The 21,832-nt window shown below is 32.0% G+C and overlaps 1 protein-coding gene across 1 annotated transcript; it reads left to right on the top strand.

The window, feature by feature from the left end:
• Positions 1 to 17,372: 17,372 nt before the first annotated feature.
• Positions 17,373 to 20,090, top strand: LOC133335364 (uncharacterized). Its single transcript, XM_061543644.1, has 4 exons — positions 17,373 to 18,230; positions 18,475 to 19,176; positions 19,244 to 19,373; positions 19,435 to 20,090. The coding sequence occupies exons 1-4, from the start codon at positions 17,373 to 17,375 to the stop codon at positions 20,082 to 20,084; spliced, it is 2,340 nt and encodes a 779-aa protein (XP_061399628.1). The 3' UTR covers positions 20,085 to 20,090.
• The last annotated feature ends 1,742 nt before the right edge of the window (positions 20,091 to 21,832 follow it).

The following is a 21,832-nucleotide window of genomic DNA, read 5'->3' as shown; positions in this document are numbered from 1 at the left end:
TGAATCACACTTTTTTGAATTACCACATTGCTATGTAAAGGAAAAAAATACTCCTCACACACACCACCACCATCACCTTTGAATTGAAAAAAGAGGATGTCGAAGAAAAAACTCGTTGCTTTTGGCCAGACCATATGTTGCGACAAAGAAACGCCTAACATTTGCTCTATGGCCATACTAAGCTGCGACACAACATTAAAATCGATGAAGTTACTCCCGACAAAGCAGTTTAAAACATCTGAGAGACAGACGGACATTACCAAGACCCTGCTAAAGGTTAAAAAGTCAAGTAACAGACAACAACCGCCACACAATTTCATGAATATTCAAACTTCACAAGCTGCCAGCAGACTTGCCGACAACAAGCCAGCAACATGGCCAACAGCAATAACGTGTCTGTCAAAGAGCCGTAGCTAGTTTGCACCAAGAACCGCAACATAGACATCATCAATCGACATCTAACAGCCAGCCATCCAGTCAACCAACCAGCAGCAGCAACAGCTTCATACTACAAAGTGGTTCCCCTTTATTCAAGTACACCATCTTCCTATAGTGCCACACTTGAATCTATAGTTCAGCACGGTGTGTCATAAACTTGCAATAGCACCAACCAGTTGGCATCCCCAAGTGTATTCGGGCAGACATACGCAATATTCATCCTGTGTGGGAATGTCAAAACTAATTCGGAAAATACAAAAAATTGTTCATCAAAGTTACAACATTATCACCATCACCACTACATAGCCTATGGTTTGGATAACATATACATTTGGGATCGAGATGTCTACAAGCATAGATATTGTTGAAAAATATATAGTTGAAGGATCATTATTATTATAATCGTGGATTTTAAGGAATGCAGGGTAAAAAATTCTGGGGCCAAGTTATCATCGAACTGGATTTATTAAAGAATAAACACTCTACAAGTGTTCCTTTTTTGGAATCATATAAATTTTGGATTGATAAGTCTACAAGCATGATTTTTTTTTGAAGAATATTTTTCCAGGACCATTGCCTTTATAATTGTGGATTTAAAAAAAATATAAGGGAACGTGATTTTTTTAAAAATATTATTTTTAAGGACCATCGCCTCCACAACGTGAATTTTTAAAGATTATTGATTTAGGACCATCGGTCTATTATCAGCGCGCACACACAGATCTTGTGACTGCATTAGCCACTTATCATGAAACCACTCGAACATCATTTACATGTTCATATTTTTATAAACAACATTATTTCTTTACAATTGTGAATTTTTAAAAATATATATTTTGGGGGGTCTCTTCAATCGCGGATTTTTTAAATAAAGAGTATTTTTCTACAGATTTTTTGGGACCGTGACCATCCCCTGCAGTCGTGGATTATTTAAAGAATTTTTTTTTTTCAGGGACCATCGCCTCTACAAAGTTAGATTTTTTTAATAACATTTGTTCCTGTCCTGCCCGATCTGTTTAGAGCTCGCAATCTTTGGTATAGAATTTTTAAATTGTGAAGATATGCAACAACTATGATGTGGATTTTATTTGTCATACCAGGTTTTCGGAAGTTTAAGAACTACTTCGCCAAATAGATCAATGTTTTACATTGACCTATGTATATTGTTGAGATGATTGCCGACCGATTTTATGTATTTTAAGCGCGCATATCATTTTGGAAATATAAAAAGTTTGGCCTGGGCAAATGTAACCACGTTCTTCCCTGTTAATTTTCTTATGATTTGAAATAATTTCCTTTTTTAATAAGAGCTAAGAGGTGACTGTTTTTTTTTTACTGGTTTCGCGTTTTCCTATGTGTTTATATCCCGATAATATAATGCTCCAACAAAACTATTTCTCATAACAATATTTTTAGCTACAGAATACCTTTCTTAAAAGAATTTTTCAAATTCACCTCTTTGTCTTAACCGAGAAACATTGGCCGCAGACATAGACAACCAGCTGCACTTAGGTCAATATGAGCTGTGTGAACCGGTGTTTATTTTTACTATTATTTTCATTTTTTGCATATGGCTACGACATTAGTAATGGATGGTTTTGATCTTTGTGGCCTGCAACGTCATCATCATCATATTTTGTTTTTTTTTTCTATTTTTGCAACGATAATATCTCGGCACGGCAAGCATTGTAAATTCAATACAATACAATAACCTCCAACAATAGCAGAAGAAAAACGACAATATTTGAATATTTCGAATAGGAATTTTGAGATGCTACGCGCGATATAACTAAACGGATTAAATAATTGCTTAATGTATCTGCTTTTTTAACCGACAGAGTCAAATATTAGGATTTGTAGTCTTTTATATATCTCATAAACAATGGATAAATTGTTTAACTCATTCAAATTGGGGGTGGACACTTTTTTGGAATTTAAGAACCAATGTTTTATGCTGATTTTTCAAAAATAAACTGTTTATATATAAGCAGTTTTTATTACCACAAACAATTTAAGGTCATTGATCTATAGATTGCATTCTGATCGCCGATTCAACAACACGCACACAATCATCTTACCATCGGATAACCAATGTGGGCAGCAACAAAACATAAACGTAAAAAGCAAATCCAACATCGAACACAAAATAATAAAGAACCGTCAATAACAAATGAGGTTAAACGCATTAAAGCAATGCCAATGCAGTTTCAAATCGTAATTCTTTTACACAATTTATGCAAATCGAATTCTGCCGTTGTTAAATGTGTTTTCTATCAATCTCTGTAATTGACACTCACACACACACCCAAAGTGGGTGTAATAAAAACAACAAGATAACATAACCGCATATTTGTTTTGTTGGGGAAAATTTGTCATCTCGATGTTGATCATTAACCGGAACTATGCTAAAACGGTTATCTGAACTTTTGCGGTTTAGTTGTGGCCAAATCAATTGTGGTTTAAAAAAATTCTTAATGTCATCATTATTTGCAATAATTCTCTTGCTTTTATAGTATTCAAGTCTCTTCTATTGAGAATTGATCTTGTGGAATAATAACAACGGGAAATTGAAAACAGTGGTTATTATCGCGCAGCAAATGTTATTTTTAAATGTTTTCATTGATTTTAGGGATTTTGTGTATCAGGAGTGCTGCATTAAATGCAGGTGATATTCATTATTGATCGTACGATCCCACGGATTTGTGGGAAGCAAAAATTGGCACCATAATATCGCACTTGCTCACGCTATTTTTGAGCAAGACTCGTATGGATGTGCCGGATATTTCATCCTCTGAGAAAACAAAATTCCAATTACAGAGACTTAGGGCTTTAACTATCAACATTTAATTTTATGTGGCAGCTATGTCAAAGTATAAGCCTATATTGAACATTTTCTCTGTAGAATTGTTTTCACAACAAATCGCCAAACGAAAATGGACAGTAACATTTTTTTAGGATAACTTGCCCAGACCTTTTATCGATCCTCCTTTATCTTATATCCACTTATCAAAATAAATAAAAGGGTCGGAGCACATTTATGGGGACTAGTTGAAAGTGTGGTGCAACATTGATAATTTTTGCTACGTCGTTTTCACCCTCCAGAATTCGGAGTTAATGCATACATGGATAATTTCAGGAAAAGAAGTTTTAAACTTTCGAAGGGCCTGGAATGCCAAACAGAAATCATTTCCGTCAGAAAATGCAGTTGAAACAGCTAAAGTAGCAAAAAGCAGGCGATAACGTTATATGAGATTTGCTTGTAACGATCTCTATGGTGGCTAATATACCTGGATTTCTTTATTATACCCTACACAGCTATGTTGTCAGGGTATTATAGATTTATGTAGCCCAAGTTTGTAACGCCGTGAAATATTAGTCCTAGACCCACCTTTAAGTATACCGATCATATCTCGAATAGCTGAATCTGACCAAAGAATACCCCTATTGTTTTTGATAATGATCGGTTAATGTTTAGGGGATGAAATGGACCAACTACTTTATGTTTGTCTATTTTTCTGGTCGCTCTAGAGGATACAATTATGACCCCAACATCAATTATACACGGAGAAGGGTGTCTGACCAAGCAACAAGCACGACTCTGTTCATGAAAATTGGTTAATATTTGTTGAAAATTGATGATTATACATCTGATTTTATTGGTATGATTTTCCTATATTTATGATATTTTACTTATTTTTTGGTTCCACATCTGAAAATCTCTTTTTTTGCCACTGTCTCCTACCTATCAATGGTAAATCGTTTGGCAATCATGTGCATCCAATTTGTGTTTTTTTTTTTCAATTATCATTGTTACATATTTCTATGATGGAATAAAAATGGAACCAAGCTACGAGGGAATAAAGTGAATATTCTCTACAACACGATGACTTCCAAAACTATTTTCTTAATCAATTATTGTGGTTTCCGCATAATCATAACCGTAGTCGGACCGTGAAATACAAGAAAAATCTTATAAATAAATAAGAAGTGTCAAAATTGACATTTAGTTTTATGGCAGACCATCAGCGCGGTATTGCTTTCGTTTACAAGGAAATATTTTCGCAACATTTTCAAATTGTCAAAGTGAATTTAGTGTTTCCTCAATTCAAAGAGAGAGAGTGAAAGAAAAATCAAATAGTTGTTACAATTCACAAAGAAATTTGCATAACAAAATGTTGTTAATTGAAAACTGTAAACATCATAAAAATATATCAAATAACATTCAAATTAAAATAAACTCTGGAATGACGGCATGTCGGCACAAAAATATCTTGGGAAATGTGTTAATGCTTTTCTATGAACAATTGAGTAGATTTTATGTGCAGCATTGTGACCACACTAACACTCATCAGCATCGGCAACGTCTTCAACATCATCATCATTATTATGGACACCGCATGCGCCATCTATCATCTCTAATAGCAGTGGTTTTGGGTGTCATTTTGTTGCCATTGCCACCACGTTGCAATGCTGTCGGTTACTCCTATACACGTTTCCGTGGACCTGTCTCCGGTCCCGAACATCGCATCTATGTACGCAATGGAGTTGGCGCATCTTCTGCCACTGCCAGTGATCATGGCGATGCCGAGTCACACTTGGATTATGTTGCCAAACCGGAATATGAATTTGCATACGGTGTGGAAGATACACAAGCCCATATTTTACACAATCGCAACGAGATGCGTGACGGCGATGCTGTAAAGGGGGTTTATAGGTGAGCCAGCTAAGGTTATTGTAACACATCGAAATGTAATGTAATAATTTTAAATTGTTATTTAAAAACATTGAAAAGAAAGAAAACGGAAGCTACTATCGAGTAACATAGAAAAGAGGAAGTAAAAAATGAAGAAACCAACAAGGGGAAACAAGTGCAGGAAATGTATATTAGTGTGTTTTGGATTGTTTGTTATACTTTTAATGCAGGTTGCAAAAAATTGATATAGGAAACCAAGGGAGCAAAAAATTATGGAAAGTAGCATGCAATTGGTTGTACCTTCACGAGATAGTAAAAATATAAAGAAGCTCAATGCAGATAAACTTTTAGGGGGAAAATCCATGCAAATGATATTTTATCCTCTGAGAGCTCAAAACACAAATTTCCAGTCCTTAGGTTGCATTTTTCAACCAAAGACACTTGGAAATAATATTAACACAATATTCTTAATATAGGTATATTCTTGACATGCCTTCAAAAATAGCTTCTGCCGCATTTCAAACCAATTATACTGAATTTTGCATTCCAGATTCTTGATAAATAAAAAATTTTTTAGATGATGTTTCTAGACTCCATATAAGGCTTGGATATTTTATCATTTTATTCGTTTCGTTTAAAATCTAAAATTTTAGTCCGAAATTGGATGAAAGATAGTCCGATTTAGTCCAATGTTATAAAGTCTCTTATGGTGTTCTCCGTTAGGCCTGTAAGTTTTCAATCTATATCTTAGGAGTCCTCTATACATTTATACAGACAATAATGGGTTTAGTATAATTTTATTTTATTTCAATCTTATAGACCAATTTATTTACTTTTTCCAGTGTCGTTGATCCAGATGGTAGCTTACGTGTTGTACGATATACAGCAGATGATGCCAATGGTTTTCAGGCAGAGGTGGTAAGAAATGGCATCTCTGCAATTCATGGTCAATTGCAAAGGCAGCCGCCTTATAACAAAAACGACAATTATTATGGCTACAATAAATATCCATCCTCAAATAGTTATGCATCTGATACTTATAATAATTATCAAAATCCAGGACATTATTATTCGCCGAATGCACATTATGACACTGCAACAGCAACTCCTGCCAATTATTACAATAATTATCAAAATTATGATGAAAATCCAAATATTGATCCAGAGGAGCAGGAGGAAGAATATGTAAATGTGGAGAATAACGAGGAATATCATCCACAATATGAAGTTCATGAAGAGGAGCCAACTAATGGTAATGGTAATGGGGAGAATAAGGATGAACACAAGAATAATGAAGGTGACAAGAAAAAGGACAATGATGATGATGGCGACGACGAAGATGATGATGAGGAAGAGGATGAAGATTATGATGACTCTGATGAAGTGGAAGATTATGATGAGGCGGTTAAACACAATAAGGGTAGCGATGAAAGTGATGAATATTATTAATGGGCGCAATTTATATTCCAAATTTAAATATTAAATAATAAAGTTAACAATTTAAGATTGTGATAGATATAACATATTTATAATTATATTTTATCCTACAATTAAATAAATGAAAACGCAATAGAAATTAATAAATTTAATATTTATAAGAATTAAATAATGTTTGGTTATATGTAAAAAAATAAAATCTATCTTTAACCCTTTGAGCCCCGAATATTTTTCGGCAAAGTTAGAACAAATTTCTGTTCACAGATTTAATACAGCTATCCTAATTAGGTTATGCACAAAATTTGGCATCGCTACATCCTTGCATTCAGGAGATACAGTACATTCTTCCGGAAAAATTAAAGTCCAATATCAAGAAAATCAAATGCAAAATCGCCCGAAAAATCATTTTAAATTATTCTCTATATTATTTTTTACAATGAAGTGGAAGATAATTTTGATGGCAGAATTAAACAATTTGAATACGAAGCGATTTAAATAATTTGGAGTGTATACACAAATAAGTACTGTACACAAATGTACCCTCTTCTATATATTGAAAAGCTCACAACTTTACCAAAATTTTGAATTTTGTAGATTTTTCTTTTGATACGTGTTGTCCATAATCAGGTCTTGACAAATTAAATCAAAATAATATATATCTACTAGCTGTATATTAACTATAAACTCTAAAACATGTTGTTGCCTCTGGGCAACATGGGCCACAAAGGGTTAATAAAAGAGCCCTTTTCTATCTATAGAAAACTACGATTTCTTCAAATCTCCGAACTCCATACCAAATTCCCTTACATACTGTCTAAACTTTCATTCCATATCATTTGATATTTATGTCTACAAAAAAAATTATAATATGTGAATGTATTCAATTTTGTTGGACATGTTGCGCATGTGTATCACATAACATTAATTTTCCAAACGTTTCATATTGACAAATCCTGAAGGGTGGAAAATTGCATATCAAAGACATATTACGCCTGCTACAAAATACTCTAATGGACTCTGCATTCACACACACATTCACACATGAAAACCTCTCTAATGGACATGGGTGCGGACAATCAACTTTTACTGATTCCCATTTTCAAACCAGTCACATTGAGGCAGGTTTTTAATATTTCACATTTTGTTATTTCCCCTCGTTTTTTTATTATTCCAGTGAAATGTACGTTAGACAAGCCCGATCGTCGAATTGAGTCAAAAATATCAACATAAACACATTCATAAATTCATTCATACCAATGGCCACATCTTGGTTAGATGCCTCTAAGCTGATAGGTGGAATAAAAAAATCAAAACATTTATCCAATCAACTTTACAGCCTCATACTAGTAATAGTCAGTCCCCCAGTCAGTCATTTGGTCTAAAAGTCACCATGTCTATGATGGAGATTATATGAAATTCCAATGACGTTTCCAGTGCTTTTGTAATACTCCTCGGTTTTTCTTCAGGTGTCAGACAGACACACAGAAAGTGTGTGACCAAATGACCAACTAACACAAATGATTGTTGATTTGGGCGGGAAGGGAGCTGGTCTAACGGGATCTATTTATTTATCTTTGTATGGATCTGGATCGATCTGCAATTCGAATATGGTATGGTGGTCGTGGGCAACCCGCTCGTCGTATCACAACAATTGTAAATACCCTCTCATACGAAATCAATGAATTTTTCTGGTAACTGGTGTTCGGGAATGAAAAACGAAAACACACAAATATGTATTGATCTACTCTATGGGAGTGAAATGTAAAAATTTCGCATAAATAAAAGTTGTTTGATGGGGGGGAAAATTAGGTCAGCAGAAAGCAACAAAAAACAGACGCAGTCAATAACCAGACCAAAATCCAATGCTGTTTCGCACACTGGTCCATGTTACACTGCACTTTGTTTTTGTTTTGTTTTTATTTATTTTTTTTCTGGTGTCCAGGGGCTGTTAATTGACAGTTTAATCTGGGGTCTGTTGTTTTTCTTTATTTTCTGCATTGGAAAATAAAAACTTGATTATTATTGACGGATCTTGGCTATGCCATGGCAGTTTTTTGTGGATACGACGGACTTAGTTGATTTACAATGACCAGACGAAATGCTCTCAATTGCTGTATCTGTGTTTGTTTGCAAACAAAAACTCTTGTCACATAAATGTTTTTGTACTGATGTTGCTGCTGTTGTTGTTGTCGTTGTCACCGACATGATGAAAATGAAAAGAAGAAAATGTTGTAATCATCTCTCAACAACCTGTTATTCGATATACACAAATAAATTCACTTTTAAATGAGTTCTGGTTGTTATGATATTCAAAGTTAGTTTTTCATTACAGAGATGGGCAACCATTATCAAATAATCATTGAATAATTAGGTTGGCGATGGCTGTACTGATAGATTTCTCGTAAAGTATCGATCAAACAATTTCAGATTTATGCTCGTTGAAAGGGTGACATTTCGCAGTAAAAAAATGTTTTGCTGTTTTTTGTTTGGTGCATTCAGTTGTGAGTTACATACGCCATACAGTCCGGACTCGGCGCCAAGCGATTTTTTTTGCATTGCAAAATTTCTTTAATGATAAAAAAATTGTCATCTAGGGAGGATTGTGAAAATCGACTACGAGATTTTTTTTTGCAAATAGAGAGCAGGACTTCTATGAGAAAATTCTTGAAAAATATAATATTCTTACAATCCACTCCTAAAGTTTGCAGAAATTTCAATGGTTGCCCACATCTGCGTTATTAAAACCCCATAATAGACCATTAATTTAAACGCAATCAGAAAAAAATCCAACAACGCGAAAAAAAACATAAAAATATTTTAAACAATTTTCAATATAAACCAAAAAATAACTGTTGATCAACCGGCAATTTGAAATCAATTAAAAACAGAAAACGAGACAGGAATTCATTGAGGTTTTTTGTAGACAAACATCGCCATCGCCACTACCACCAGCTGTGATTAAGCAGTTGCTTAAAACGCTAATCGATCGATTTAAGAAAAAGGTTGTTAAATGTTTTAATTTTCATTTCATTTTGTGTCGTTTTATCGCTTCGATTAAGCTACAGTAACGTTTAGCCCAATCAACACATGAACAAAATAATTTCCGTCAATTATGAAATTCAAAAATAAGTTTAGATTATTATTTGTTACTAAAACAAATGCATTTAATTCGATTTATTTTTGGAATACCTTTGAATTTTTATTACAATTGAATTAACATCGTTCCCACAAGTATTGCAAAAATATTGTAATTACTATTAACCCTCTTAAAGAAAAATATGTCATTTATTTTTGTTTTGAATCAAAAAATATTTGTTTAAATAAACATTTACATAAACAAAGGTTTGGTCCCTCGAATTCGTTCGTTTAGAATTTTACAAAAACAGGCTGTTAGAGTAAATTTTTAAATATAATTTTCGAGCTATTAACCCTATATAGTGCGGGGTATTTTTTAATAGCCATTAACCCCATAAATGTGGGGTTAATATTCTATGGAAATCCACTCTTATAGTGTTAATATTTCTTCCAAAAATTTTATTCACTTTAAGAGGGTTAATAGTAATTTCAAATATATATTTTTAAAAATTTACGCTTATGGGTTTAATAGTTTTTTTTTTAACAATTCCTTAAAAATTTACGGTTTTTTTAATTGCTTTAAAAAAACTATTCTTTAAAAATTCACGATTATAGGGTTATATTTTTTCCAAAATTAAAAAAAAAAACTCTCTTATTTAAATTCGGGTTTATAATTTTCGAGGTACAATGTTTAAAAATTTTTTAAAAAATATGTTTTAAATTTTATATTTATAGGGTCAATTGTTCTCTCGTGAAATATTCATAAAATCTCCCTACTATATGGTAACGAGTTCTTTAAAAAAAAAAAATTCTTATAACAATCCAAACTTATGGAGTTCATAATCTTCTCAAAGATATACTTTTAAGTTCACTACTAAGGGTTTATAGTTATTTCAAAAATATTATTTTTCAGTCACTCTTATAGCTCTATTGACAACATATTCCCATATTGTAATGTAAGGCAATTTATTATTTCTTTTAATGTAATTGTATTGAGTGCCTTTGCGTTAACGGTGTCAACAATTAACGGGTTGAAAATTTTTGCTCAAATCATTTCCAAAATTTTTGGTCTGCAGCAGCTAAGAAATTTAGTTCACAGCATACCAGCAGCATTGTTCCGCAAACTAATCTCCGACATATCGTGGATATTTTGTGGTCACATGCTTTGTGTTAAGGCAAAATGCCAGCGAACCTTTAGAAATAACAAATTTTATTTTTAGGATTTTATACAATTTTAGGCATTCATTAACGACGACAACGATGATGATGATGATGACGATGAGGACTACCGTCACTACAGCGACAAGACCATTTTAACTAAATCTGTTATGCAACACAGCAATGAATGACCATACTCAGAACATGCCACATGTACAGCATGCCACATGGTGGCAGCGTACGTGGGGTTTCATGTCTTCAAAAAAAATTTTTTTTCTGTTCCAAACTTCATTTTTTTGCACTAATTGCAAGAGAATTGTTTTTGGCTAGATTTTTTCGTTTTTTGTTTATATTTTTTTCCTTTAACGTTCACAGCGCTACATTCCACGTTGACACAAAAAATAAATGAGATAATGTCTTAATTAATGAAGTATCGATGTTGTATTTTTACTTTACTTCACTTCTTGAAGTGGTCCGAACGTTGGCCGCATGTTAGGTGCTGAAATTTGTTCATTGAAAACTTTGAATGGCGGCAAGATTCAAATATAGATATTTAATTAAATATTGACAAATGGCCGGCCATTCACATTAGTGTTGCACTAAATGGCTAGATGGCATTTTTCTTTAGTAAATAATTCACGCAATTTCCAAAAAGGAGGGAATGAGATTTCCTAGAATAGCAAAAATTGTTTTTTTCTTTCATGGAATATTTTCCCATTATAGTTAATGCTGATCAAAGATATGCGTAATTTATTTTAAAAGCTAGAAAATGTAACACTTTTTTGTGTAGGTATATGGGAGATTTTTTGCCGAAAAGCCTTAAATGGTTTTACAGTTAGTTTGAATTAAACAAAAAAATATTCCCATGGCCAAAAATTCGCACATTTGCTGTTTGGTTTTTCATATATTGTTGGTATTATGTTCGTCGTTATGAGTAATAGTTTGGAAACATCTGACAATTCAAGTCTTTGGAGAATATGTTGTCATCAAACTTGGATTTCCTAAAAAAAAATAATCATTGCATTGTCCTTGAAAAAAAAAATTGTTAAAAATTTAACCTTACAATTGAAAAAAAAATTAATATCTGTATTTATATTTCTGATAATATATGAAAAAAGTGTACTTAAAAAATTCAAGCTTTAGTTCCTATATAAAATATTCTTGGAAAGTTCTTTCTTATAAGCTAGTTTTCTAACTTATTATCGAATAATCTTAATATTCCAAAAATTCATAAAAAATCAACATATATAGTTTAAAAAATATTTTAAAAATAGTCCTTCTTAAAATAGTACTGAAACTACACGCTTATGTTCTTGAAAAATATTCCTGAAAATCCACCCTCATATTCTTGAAAAATATTCATTAAAAATTTACGCACATATTCTTAAATAATGTTAATAAATTCCAATATTAAAAAAAATTAAAAAATATTCCCAAAAATCACAGTTTATACCCTTTAAAATATTTGTAAAAATATTCTTATCAGTTTTTTCCTATCCTTATCCTTATATCATTAAAAAATAGTCAACAAAATCTTTGAAAATTGGTTAGGCTTAACTTCGGGTAATATGTGGTTATCAACAATTAGAAGATTATGGATTTCCTTTAAAATAAAAACCTATTGAAATATAATAATTGTAATGTTGCATGTCATAAAGCAGTTGAAGATTCATTTCCAAAAAGTAGGTAATCGGTAAATGTCCTGCTTACGGGTTATTTCTATTTTTTCCTGTACATACAAAAATAATCGAATGTTCGAACAGAGCAACCTACCCACCCTACCCATGTTGGCGTATACATAATCTTATAAAAAATAAATATAATACGACCCATGGTATATGATGATTATATGGCATCAATAATAATAAAAGAGTAAAGTGATGGATTGACGGACTAACTGATTGCCTTACTGACTGACTTAACGTTCTATCAACGTCCAGACGAAACAAATGAAGCTACAATGTTGAAATTTTGTGTAAATGTGACAGATAAGCTGGGTTTTTGAATTCGTACTAGAACGTAATGAAAAGTACTAAATATGGTATCATTTGTATTTGGCGAACCTGTAGAGCAAGATTATGAAATTTATATTGCGGTTGCTGATAAAGTGTAGGATAGATGTACCAACGGCTTTTTGGGAATACGAGCTATAAGTATCCGAAAAGTACTAAAATGTACTAAATTTGGTACAATTTCGTTGCATATGAACGTATAGAGCTAAAAAATTGGAAATGCGAATCAAGGTTGGGAAGTAAGGTTGATATAAAGATGTTTTTTTGGAAGTGTGCACTCATGTATACCAAAAGTGTGTAGTACAATTTGAATTTGGAAAAACGGATGGATGTGGAATCCTGAATTTACATTGCCGTCGGAGTGTAGGATTAGAATATGTAGGCACTTTTGGATTTTTTTACTTATATGTACAAAAAGTACAAAATCGTACTATAATTTAGATTTGGGTAAACCGATACAGTTGGAACACAGAAATTTGGAAATAAGGATACTTTTAGAGTGTAAGATTGGGGTATGCATGTAGTTTTGGAAATGCACACTTATGGATACTAAATGTGGTACAATTTCAATTTTTGGTGAACCGATAGAGCTGGTATCTGGAAATTTTGAGTTTGGATCATTGTGGGAGAAGAGGGCTAAGATTGGGGTTATGTAGGAAGTTTTTTAAATTAAGTTTTTTAAATTCTTTTGTACACTAAATGGTACCAAATTGGGTTTGGGTGAACTAATAGAGCTGGAACACTGTAGGATGTTGTTTTGGAAATTCATACTTATTGGTTATGGGACTAAATTTGGTACAATTTGAATTTTGGGTAAATCTATTGATTTGGAATCTTGAAATTTGGAGTTAGGATCACTGTTGAGGTGTAGAATTGAGCTATGTAGGTAGTTTTGGAAATTCATACTAATGTGTACTAAATTTGGTACACTTTAAATTTTGGGAGTACCGCAAGACCTGGAATCCTGAAATTGGGTAATAAGATTTCCATTTGGTTGACCAAATTGAAATCTTATTACCCATGTAGTACAAAGGGTAATAAATGATACCAAATTTAGTATAGAGCTAGATTTCAGTTGCGGTCAGAATTAGTGTGTAGTGTTGGGATATGGAGGTAGTTTTGGAGATACCTAATATAAGAGAACAAAGGAACAAAATGGTACAAACATTTTAATTATGGTCAATATTGGTGTGTAGGGTGATTAAGCAGTTTCTTCAATATATTTTTTCTCCCTCAAATTATGTGCCCTTTGGTTGGAAAATGCGACTAAAAATAAATATAACGAAGTACGTTTTCATCGGGCTAATTGGTCAATCATTTTATAGAATAAATAAAACTAATTTATTTCATTATTTATTCAATGTTTCGTTGGCCTTTTTCCAACTTGTTTAGGAGTGTTTTTATTAGAAATTCCTAACAACAAGAAAAACTTTTATGTGTCACTTTATACATTTTGCAGTGTTTTCTATTCGTAACATTATACATCAAATTGGTGTATTACTTGGCCCATTCTGTAATTTATTAAAATCTTTTTATTTATTGTTTGTTTAGATTAGTAGGTGAATTAATTTAAGATAAGATATTGTAATAATTTAAAGAATTTTCCATCAATTTATGTTTGTCATTTTTGTATTGGCATTTGACAGATATATATGTGTGTATGCAACGACAAACATACATATGTCGTTTATTTTTTACACACAGATCCAATATAGTATTCAAATTATAAAATGTTATAAATTGTCAAAATGTAATGTTCGGACATATTTGACCTGATTGTGTGTGACTTGTCTGTCTGTCATGAAAAAAGTGCATGCCATAACACATAAAATGTTAAATGTGAAGGTTATTTCATTTCCAATCAAAAGTGGATATTTCTTGATTAACCTTTACTATGCATTGACTCTGAATAACCAATCAAAATAAATTTAGAAAAAATTGAAGTTTGACTATCACTCATGCCACCACACCAAAATTAATTTTATTTAATTACACTCAATTATTTCAACATTTCGGAACATGGAAAATAATTACACCTTCCAAGTAGTAGGCCTATAAATAATCACTTTATGAGGTGGATACAGAATGATGTATGAACTGAAATTGTATTAAATTGAACGGGTTTTAATATGCCACGCCGAGCGCCACCAAAAAATTTAGCTTCTAACGAGTTTTTGTTTTGAAAAATTAGAAGAAGAAAAAACAACAAAATCCTACTGTAACAGAACCCCTACGTGTTTTTTCATTATCCATTCACAAATTGGTGACATATACAACACTTTGGAATTATGAAATTGACTGCATGGGCATGATTAAAATAAAAAACCATAAAACATGATGCCTGGGAACTAAAATTACTACTAAATGTCTGAATATTGATTGATAATGGAATAGGTTAAGTAATTGTACGAGGCGCATTAGAAAATGTGCAGGAATTTCCAATTGTTGTAATAAAATCTATAATTAACTCCTCATCATACAAGGGTAATTTTTTCAATAATACTTTCAAGATCCATCTTTGAGGGTACATTAATAAGACCAACATAGTATAGCAATACTTAGTATACACCTGATAGAATATATCTCTAATTGGAATTGTCAGTATAATAGACACAATTTTGTATGAGTAATCAATCCAACTGTAAACATTTCTCGAGTGTAAATCTCTGTGTGGGATTTAAACATTTTAAATGTTTATTTTAACATTATTGCTCTTGTTATTTTGTAAATTTTTTAGTTTCTTTTTTTTTTTTTTTGTTTTCGGATTTTTAGCAACTACTGCCATACTATTTTGCATGTATATACATGTATGTATGTTCTAAAATTTTACAACTTAGTTTAAAACGTTTTGGCCAGAGGACAACGTTTTTATTCGCTGAAAAATCACACACACACAATTTCAAATAAAATAAGAAAAACATTTAAATGTTTGTCTTTGGGTACATCTAGATAAAAATCATTAACAGGTAATTTAAATTTTCATGTTGCCATTCTTGTTGTTGTTGCTGTGACATGGAATATAAATGCGCTGCTAACCTTTAGCTGGTGAACATTTTTCTTTTCCTCGCATATGTGTGTGTGTTCTTTTTATTCATTTGAAAACTTTTATGTTTTCCCAAATTAAACTCCATAAATCACGAACTGTAACAGTTGTATAGTTCGTTAGTCAGACATATTCCACAAATAGTTTCAGAGCTTTGAATGTTTGTACTTCCACCACGAAATGTAAAATCTGTGCAAACACTGATTGTGACAGGTGTATTGACTTTTTAATTTAGTTTTGTAAATGTTCAATTTGACTTCCACATTGAAGTTGCAAAAATGGACATACCAAGAATAGGTTAGTAATTTTAATTTATAAGATAATTAATTTTATAATCAATATTCCTGAATATTGTCAGAGTAAAAATATGCAGAGTTGGACTAATGGACTACCTATTTATTGGATTAACTGTCGATGTGCTTAATTTCTACAGGAATTCGATGTGTAATGTTGCCAATATTACTAGATGCAATTTGACAGATTGCCGGATAAACACAAATATTTTTGTTTTAATGCATCACATTATTGTTTCATCATGATCAGAACACATAGGTGCCTTTAAATATGTTAGTACGAGTACATGCATCAATAGGTATCAATTTAAAGGTCAACAACTCGTCTTGGATATGTTGTCAACTTCCCATTTTGTTCAATTTTGTTAGATTCCCATTTTGTTCAATGTATTACGAACTGTGTTCAATAACTATCAACAAAAACATATGTTTTATTAATCGATTTGCGATATGTTTAACAACAAAAATGAGAAAAATGTCAGCTGGTTTGTTTATTGCCCTGGTTATCTACTAGAAAAAGGCTAATGATATTGGAACGTATTAAACGATGTCGCCTTAGGGACGCATCGGACCCAAGGGATATGTCCGACCATTATCTCAAAGGCCCTAGGCTACAATTAAATGCTGTAAAAAATAGTAAAAATGTAGACTTTACAATCAGTCCCTATTCTATATATATATACTAGAAAAAGTAATCTAAATTCTACCATTTTTAATTCAATATTGTAAAAACAAGTTAAATATTACTTCTGCGTTATTTTTTAACTTGTATGTGTTAAGAAAAAAACACATACCATCTCATTTCTTTTTCAATCCACAAGGCTACATGTGTTCGAATCATATTTCCAATATTTTTTTTTTTTTGGTATTCGGAATATAACACACCAAATGTTCACGAAATGCAGCACATGCCCAAATAATACCTTTTTTAATTAATACTTTTAACTGACCAGTTTTCATTCCAAAACATATGACATTGTACAAGTCGATCTATAGATTCCTTGCTTTGCTTTCTGAATCTAAAGCTATCAATTCACTTGGCTACATGTTTTAAGAAGAAGCTTTTGTTTTGTTTGTTTTCGCGTTCCTGGGCATCTGTGCGTCTTGTTTACTAAGGTGATTCCTTACACAGTGGTGTTACAACCGCCAAAAAATCACAGACAATAGAATTATCCAGTTTTTAATAAAAATCAATTAGTATTTGAAAGTGGCTGTAATAAATAATGCCTATATTGGCCACAACGAGATCCGGTAAAAACAAAGATCCGGAAAAGGAAAATAAAAATCAAAAAGTTAAAGCGTCAAAGCGTGTTTCAAAGAAAACGGAAAGTGGGAAAGAGCTAAAAGAAAGCAACACCGAAGTAAGAAAGACCAGAAAGTCAAAACAAAAAAGCAAGGAAGCCATGGTTAATGAGGAGGAGCCACAAACTGTCAACACAGATAATCCTGAAAATGGAAATCAACACGTTGAAAATACCAACAACGAAGACAATCAAAACCAAGATCAATTAGGTGGTACTGAGGAGAAACGTAAAGCTAATGAAGAGTCTCCCATGGATATATCGGCTGGAGATGATTTAGAAGCAAATAAAGATATAAGTCCACCTAAAAAACAAAAATTAGATAATGAAAAAAATGAGGAAGTGTCAGAGCCATCAGATGAAAAATCAAAGTCGTCAGAAGCTCTTATTTCGTCCAATGCAAAAATCAAAACAGAACCTAAAAATTCCTCAACTGGTTTCTCATTAAAGGCTCATGGAACCAAAGCCAACGATGAAGAAGAAGCCGGTAATGATATGCCAGAACAGTTACTAACCGTAATTTCCAATCTGTATCTTAATGTTGGTAAACGTTTGCGACTTGATTTTCATCCAAGATGTCTGGACGATTTGACCTATTGTCATCGTCATCATTATCATTCTGATTTGCCGGAAGCGCCAATACAATCTCAAGCACGTAGTTTGCGTAGTGCTCTAGATAATTACCGCTATGTATCCTTTATAAATTCCACAACTGATATGGTACATCGTGGAGAGTTTCCTGGCAAGGGCATATTTATGAAAATTATGGAGCTAGTACTGGTATGTGGATTTCATTTACAACCCTATTCCTATGCAAATATCATTAAAAAGAATGGAAGATTGAACATCAATATTTTCCACATCCATCCAATATTACAAACTATAGTCAGACGATTATGTTAAAAATAAAGCGGTATCTATGCTAGCATAACTTTGACTTAATGTAACATTTTTAGCTCCATTTTAGTTTTTTGTGCATAACTACAATAAAAGATTATTTATTACATGTATTTGTCGCTTACAGAGCATTAACTATAGCACCAAACATCAGAATATTGTAACCTTCCAACAATCGTATCACAAAGCTGTTGAACTATTCTCCATGATTGTACGCACATTCCCTCCGTGTTGGCATAAATTACGTACCTTTTACGTGGGATTTTTGGAATACGGACTGGATCAATCCAAACTGGGAAATGTTAAAAAAGATGAACCTCTTTCAAAATCAAACAAAATATTTGATATAATTTTGGATTTGCTGGAGGATATCCTAAAAACGGCTGAGCCGGATGAATTAAATGCAAGTAAAAGTGATTCCTTAAAAAAACCAACAACTGTATCAAGTGCAGCTTCACATCTAACATCGCCACAAAATTCTATGGATTTAAGTGTTTGCAATGACATATGGAATCAAAATGATTACGAAGAAAGAGAACGACAGAAACAAACATATACGGCCTTACCAATGGACCAGAAAATAGAGCGCATATTCATGTGCCTGAGACTGTTGTTGGAAATCTTGGAATATGATATGGCAATGTGGATATTGCATCATTTTAAGAAAACCAAAGAATGGATATTTTGTAATGATAATCGTCCGTTAATCGTGGTCTTGTGTGAGCTAACCCAGTACACCAGAATGACACGTGTGGCAAGAAGAATATTTAGTGTTTATAGTGAGAGTGCCAATAAAGGACTGTGTAAAGAACGCCTACAAGTGTTGGAGGTAAGGTCTCAGTAAACTCAATTCAATTATCATTTTATTTTAAATAACGATTTATTTGACATCATAGCGTTACATTTCCTTGCTAATGGTTGCCAGTAATACAGCTGATATGGAAAACACTGCCATAGGAGTCAAATATCCCTATCTTGGAGAACAAACCAAGAATTTGATTAAAGAATTTTTCAAAATATTCAAAGGTAAATCTTACACTTGTTTATTAAATTCACTTCTAAACAAATTTTTATATTTCTATTATAGTTCACAATCGCGAAGAAATATCAAAATATATGGAAACCATACATCTTCTACGCATTCCCTATGTTCGTTACGAGTTCATTGATAATGTTCTCTTTACCAATACCGAACCATTAACGCCACAAAAGATTGCCGTTGATATTGCCAAAAAACGTTGGCTGAAATATAAACCCCAAAGTGAACTCTCCAAACCAGATGAGGACATATCACGTGAACAATATCTACATTTGCTTTTGGATGCTTTACGTGAATACTGTGAATGGCATGGCACCAAAACTTTCCTACATATCATCACCGATTACGATAAGATTTCTCCCCTAACTACCACAAATGATTCGGTACACCGCTATCCCACCAATGGCAATGGGGTATTAGTATTGAAGAAAATTGCAAAAGATATTAAAAAGCTGGAAAGTCAATTGAGAATGACAGTGCGTATGTCAAAGCCAAAAGTGAATATTTCACAGGCTGATATTTGTATTGATGAGGCTATCATTGTTAAATATCGCAATGATTTGAAATACATCATAAGTTTGCAAAATGTGGTGCTTAAACAAAAGGAAACATATCCTGAGGTTGATTTTAGTGAATGGCTTGATTACCTAAGTAGTTTTCCAGCTAAGAAATTAATCAAAGAGGAAGAAGTACAATAGGTGGTTTGCTTTTATATTTTCGTAATTTTTATCGGAATTTGTAATTGTATTTTTGTTTTTTTTCTTTTGTCCTGTGTAAAATGGAATACTGTAATATTTATTTTTTATTTGTTGTATACGTTAAAATAAAAATAAAAAACAAATAAAATAAATATGTTACTTTTTATGGGGGTGTTTCACATCTATGGGAAGTACACATCTTTTAAAATCTGAAATATATCGATTTTTGTGATCACTGTGGTGTATGGAGTATTAAAAAAAAAGTATTCTCATATTTTTAGAATTATTTTTTATTCACAGTTTTGGACCAATCGCCATGATTTGTGCAGATAGGATAGGACCTGTGCTGGCCATTTTTGTTAATATTTAGTCAATGAAATGGACTGGTTACGGTCAAGGATATCAGAAGATATTTGGGGATGAAATCTAATCGGCCCAGATGGTGCTAATTTCGCGAAATATTGCCCAGGCTCTGAATATAGATCCGCAGAATATTGGAATATCACTCACTGTCTTTCTTTTAATGGGGGACGATACATAGTTCGCCGTGTCAGCTAGTGTTATATATATTTGTTTTGAGTGAAAGTATCCTAGCTTTCTATTTTTTTTAAAAACCTCTTTCCTTCATGTTAATTAAAAAACTATTATTTTAGTTTAATTTGCCATCATCACTATAGAATTTTATTCAACAATATTTTTTTTCATTCTGTAATCTTAGTTTTTTATTATTAATATTAATAATATTCGTTTGATATTTTGAGTTTTTATACCTTTAAAAAGGTACTTTTGTTGTTGTGTTTTGTTTTACTATTACTTGTTATTGTGTGGGTGTGGGTTTGTGTGTTTCTTCTGCTTATTTTCTTGTTTGTAATTCATCACTAACAAAATATAATCATTTACATATCATCACCAGTTTTGTTGTTGTTTAGCATTACATTAAATATATATTTTTAATATTGTTTATATATAAATGTAATTTATAGTCATATTCCTTATTTTTTTAGTTACATATGTATTTTTTATTATTTAGTACATATACAAGGATATAAAGCCAATGCATCTAACAGGGATTGGTAGGGAGATTGTCACCTGCATTGACTTTCTGTCCCAAACTCCCAACACCTCGGTTGTGTTTTCGTCATCATTCCATTTACAAACAGACATCGATAAGAAATTATATTTTTTATTTTAAATGTTGGAGTTGTATTACCATATTATTTTGTTTTTATTTTCATTTTTTTTCTTCTTCTTTGTGTTACACATTTATACAGCAAACAAAAAATGATCATAAATTTACGTATGTATGTATTTTTGTACATCGTGCCGAAATTGCATGATGTAGTTTGTTCTTGTTAAAAACACACTAATATGTCCTTTAATTTATAATATATATGTTAATTTGTTTGTAAATTCTTATAAACTAATCTCACTACGCTTTAGTTATTATTCGTCTGGAATAAATACAAAAAATATTTCTATAGAAAAAATGTCTTTATTGTAATTATTTTGTGTGTTTTGTTTTAACTACAAAAATAAATACATTTATAACAATCAGTTTCTTTATCATCAAATATTACTACTATAAATTATTCGACGTTGTATTCTATTCTATTAATTTTTTGTTTTTGTAAAAAAATCAAATTAAAAATTCCGAAAGCGGTTAACATTTTCATATACATATAACTTTATTATAATATGGCCCTGTATTTTTTTAAGATGTGCTTGAAATTATTTAAGTGCACAATATT

Source organism: Musca vetustissima, unplaced genomic scaffold (genome assembly GCF_032173495.1).
Source record: "Musca vetustissima isolate MV318-11 ecotype Yass unplaced genomic scaffold, APGP_CSIRO_Mvet_v1 utg7685, whole genome shotgun sequence".
In the NCBI taxonomy this organism is placed as follows: domain Eukaryota; kingdom Metazoa; phylum Arthropoda; class Insecta; order Diptera; family Muscidae; genus Musca; species Musca vetustissima.
Note: the sequence above shows the minus strand (reverse complement) of the source record. Positions and strands in the feature narration are given on the sequence as shown.

Coding starts and splice junctions, on each gene's coding strand:
- LOC133335364 (XM_061543644.1), top strand. CDS start 17,373: ATGCCTATATTGGCCACAACGAGATCCGGTAAAAACAAAGATCCGGAA. Junction 18,231..18,474: donor AAATTATGGAGCTAGTACTG/GTATGTGGATTT, acceptor TGTCGCTTACAG/AGCATTAACTATAGCACCAA. Junction 19,374..19,434: donor ATTTTTCAAAATATTCAAAG/GTAAATCTTACA, acceptor TTTCTATTATAG/TTCACAATCGCGAAGAAATA.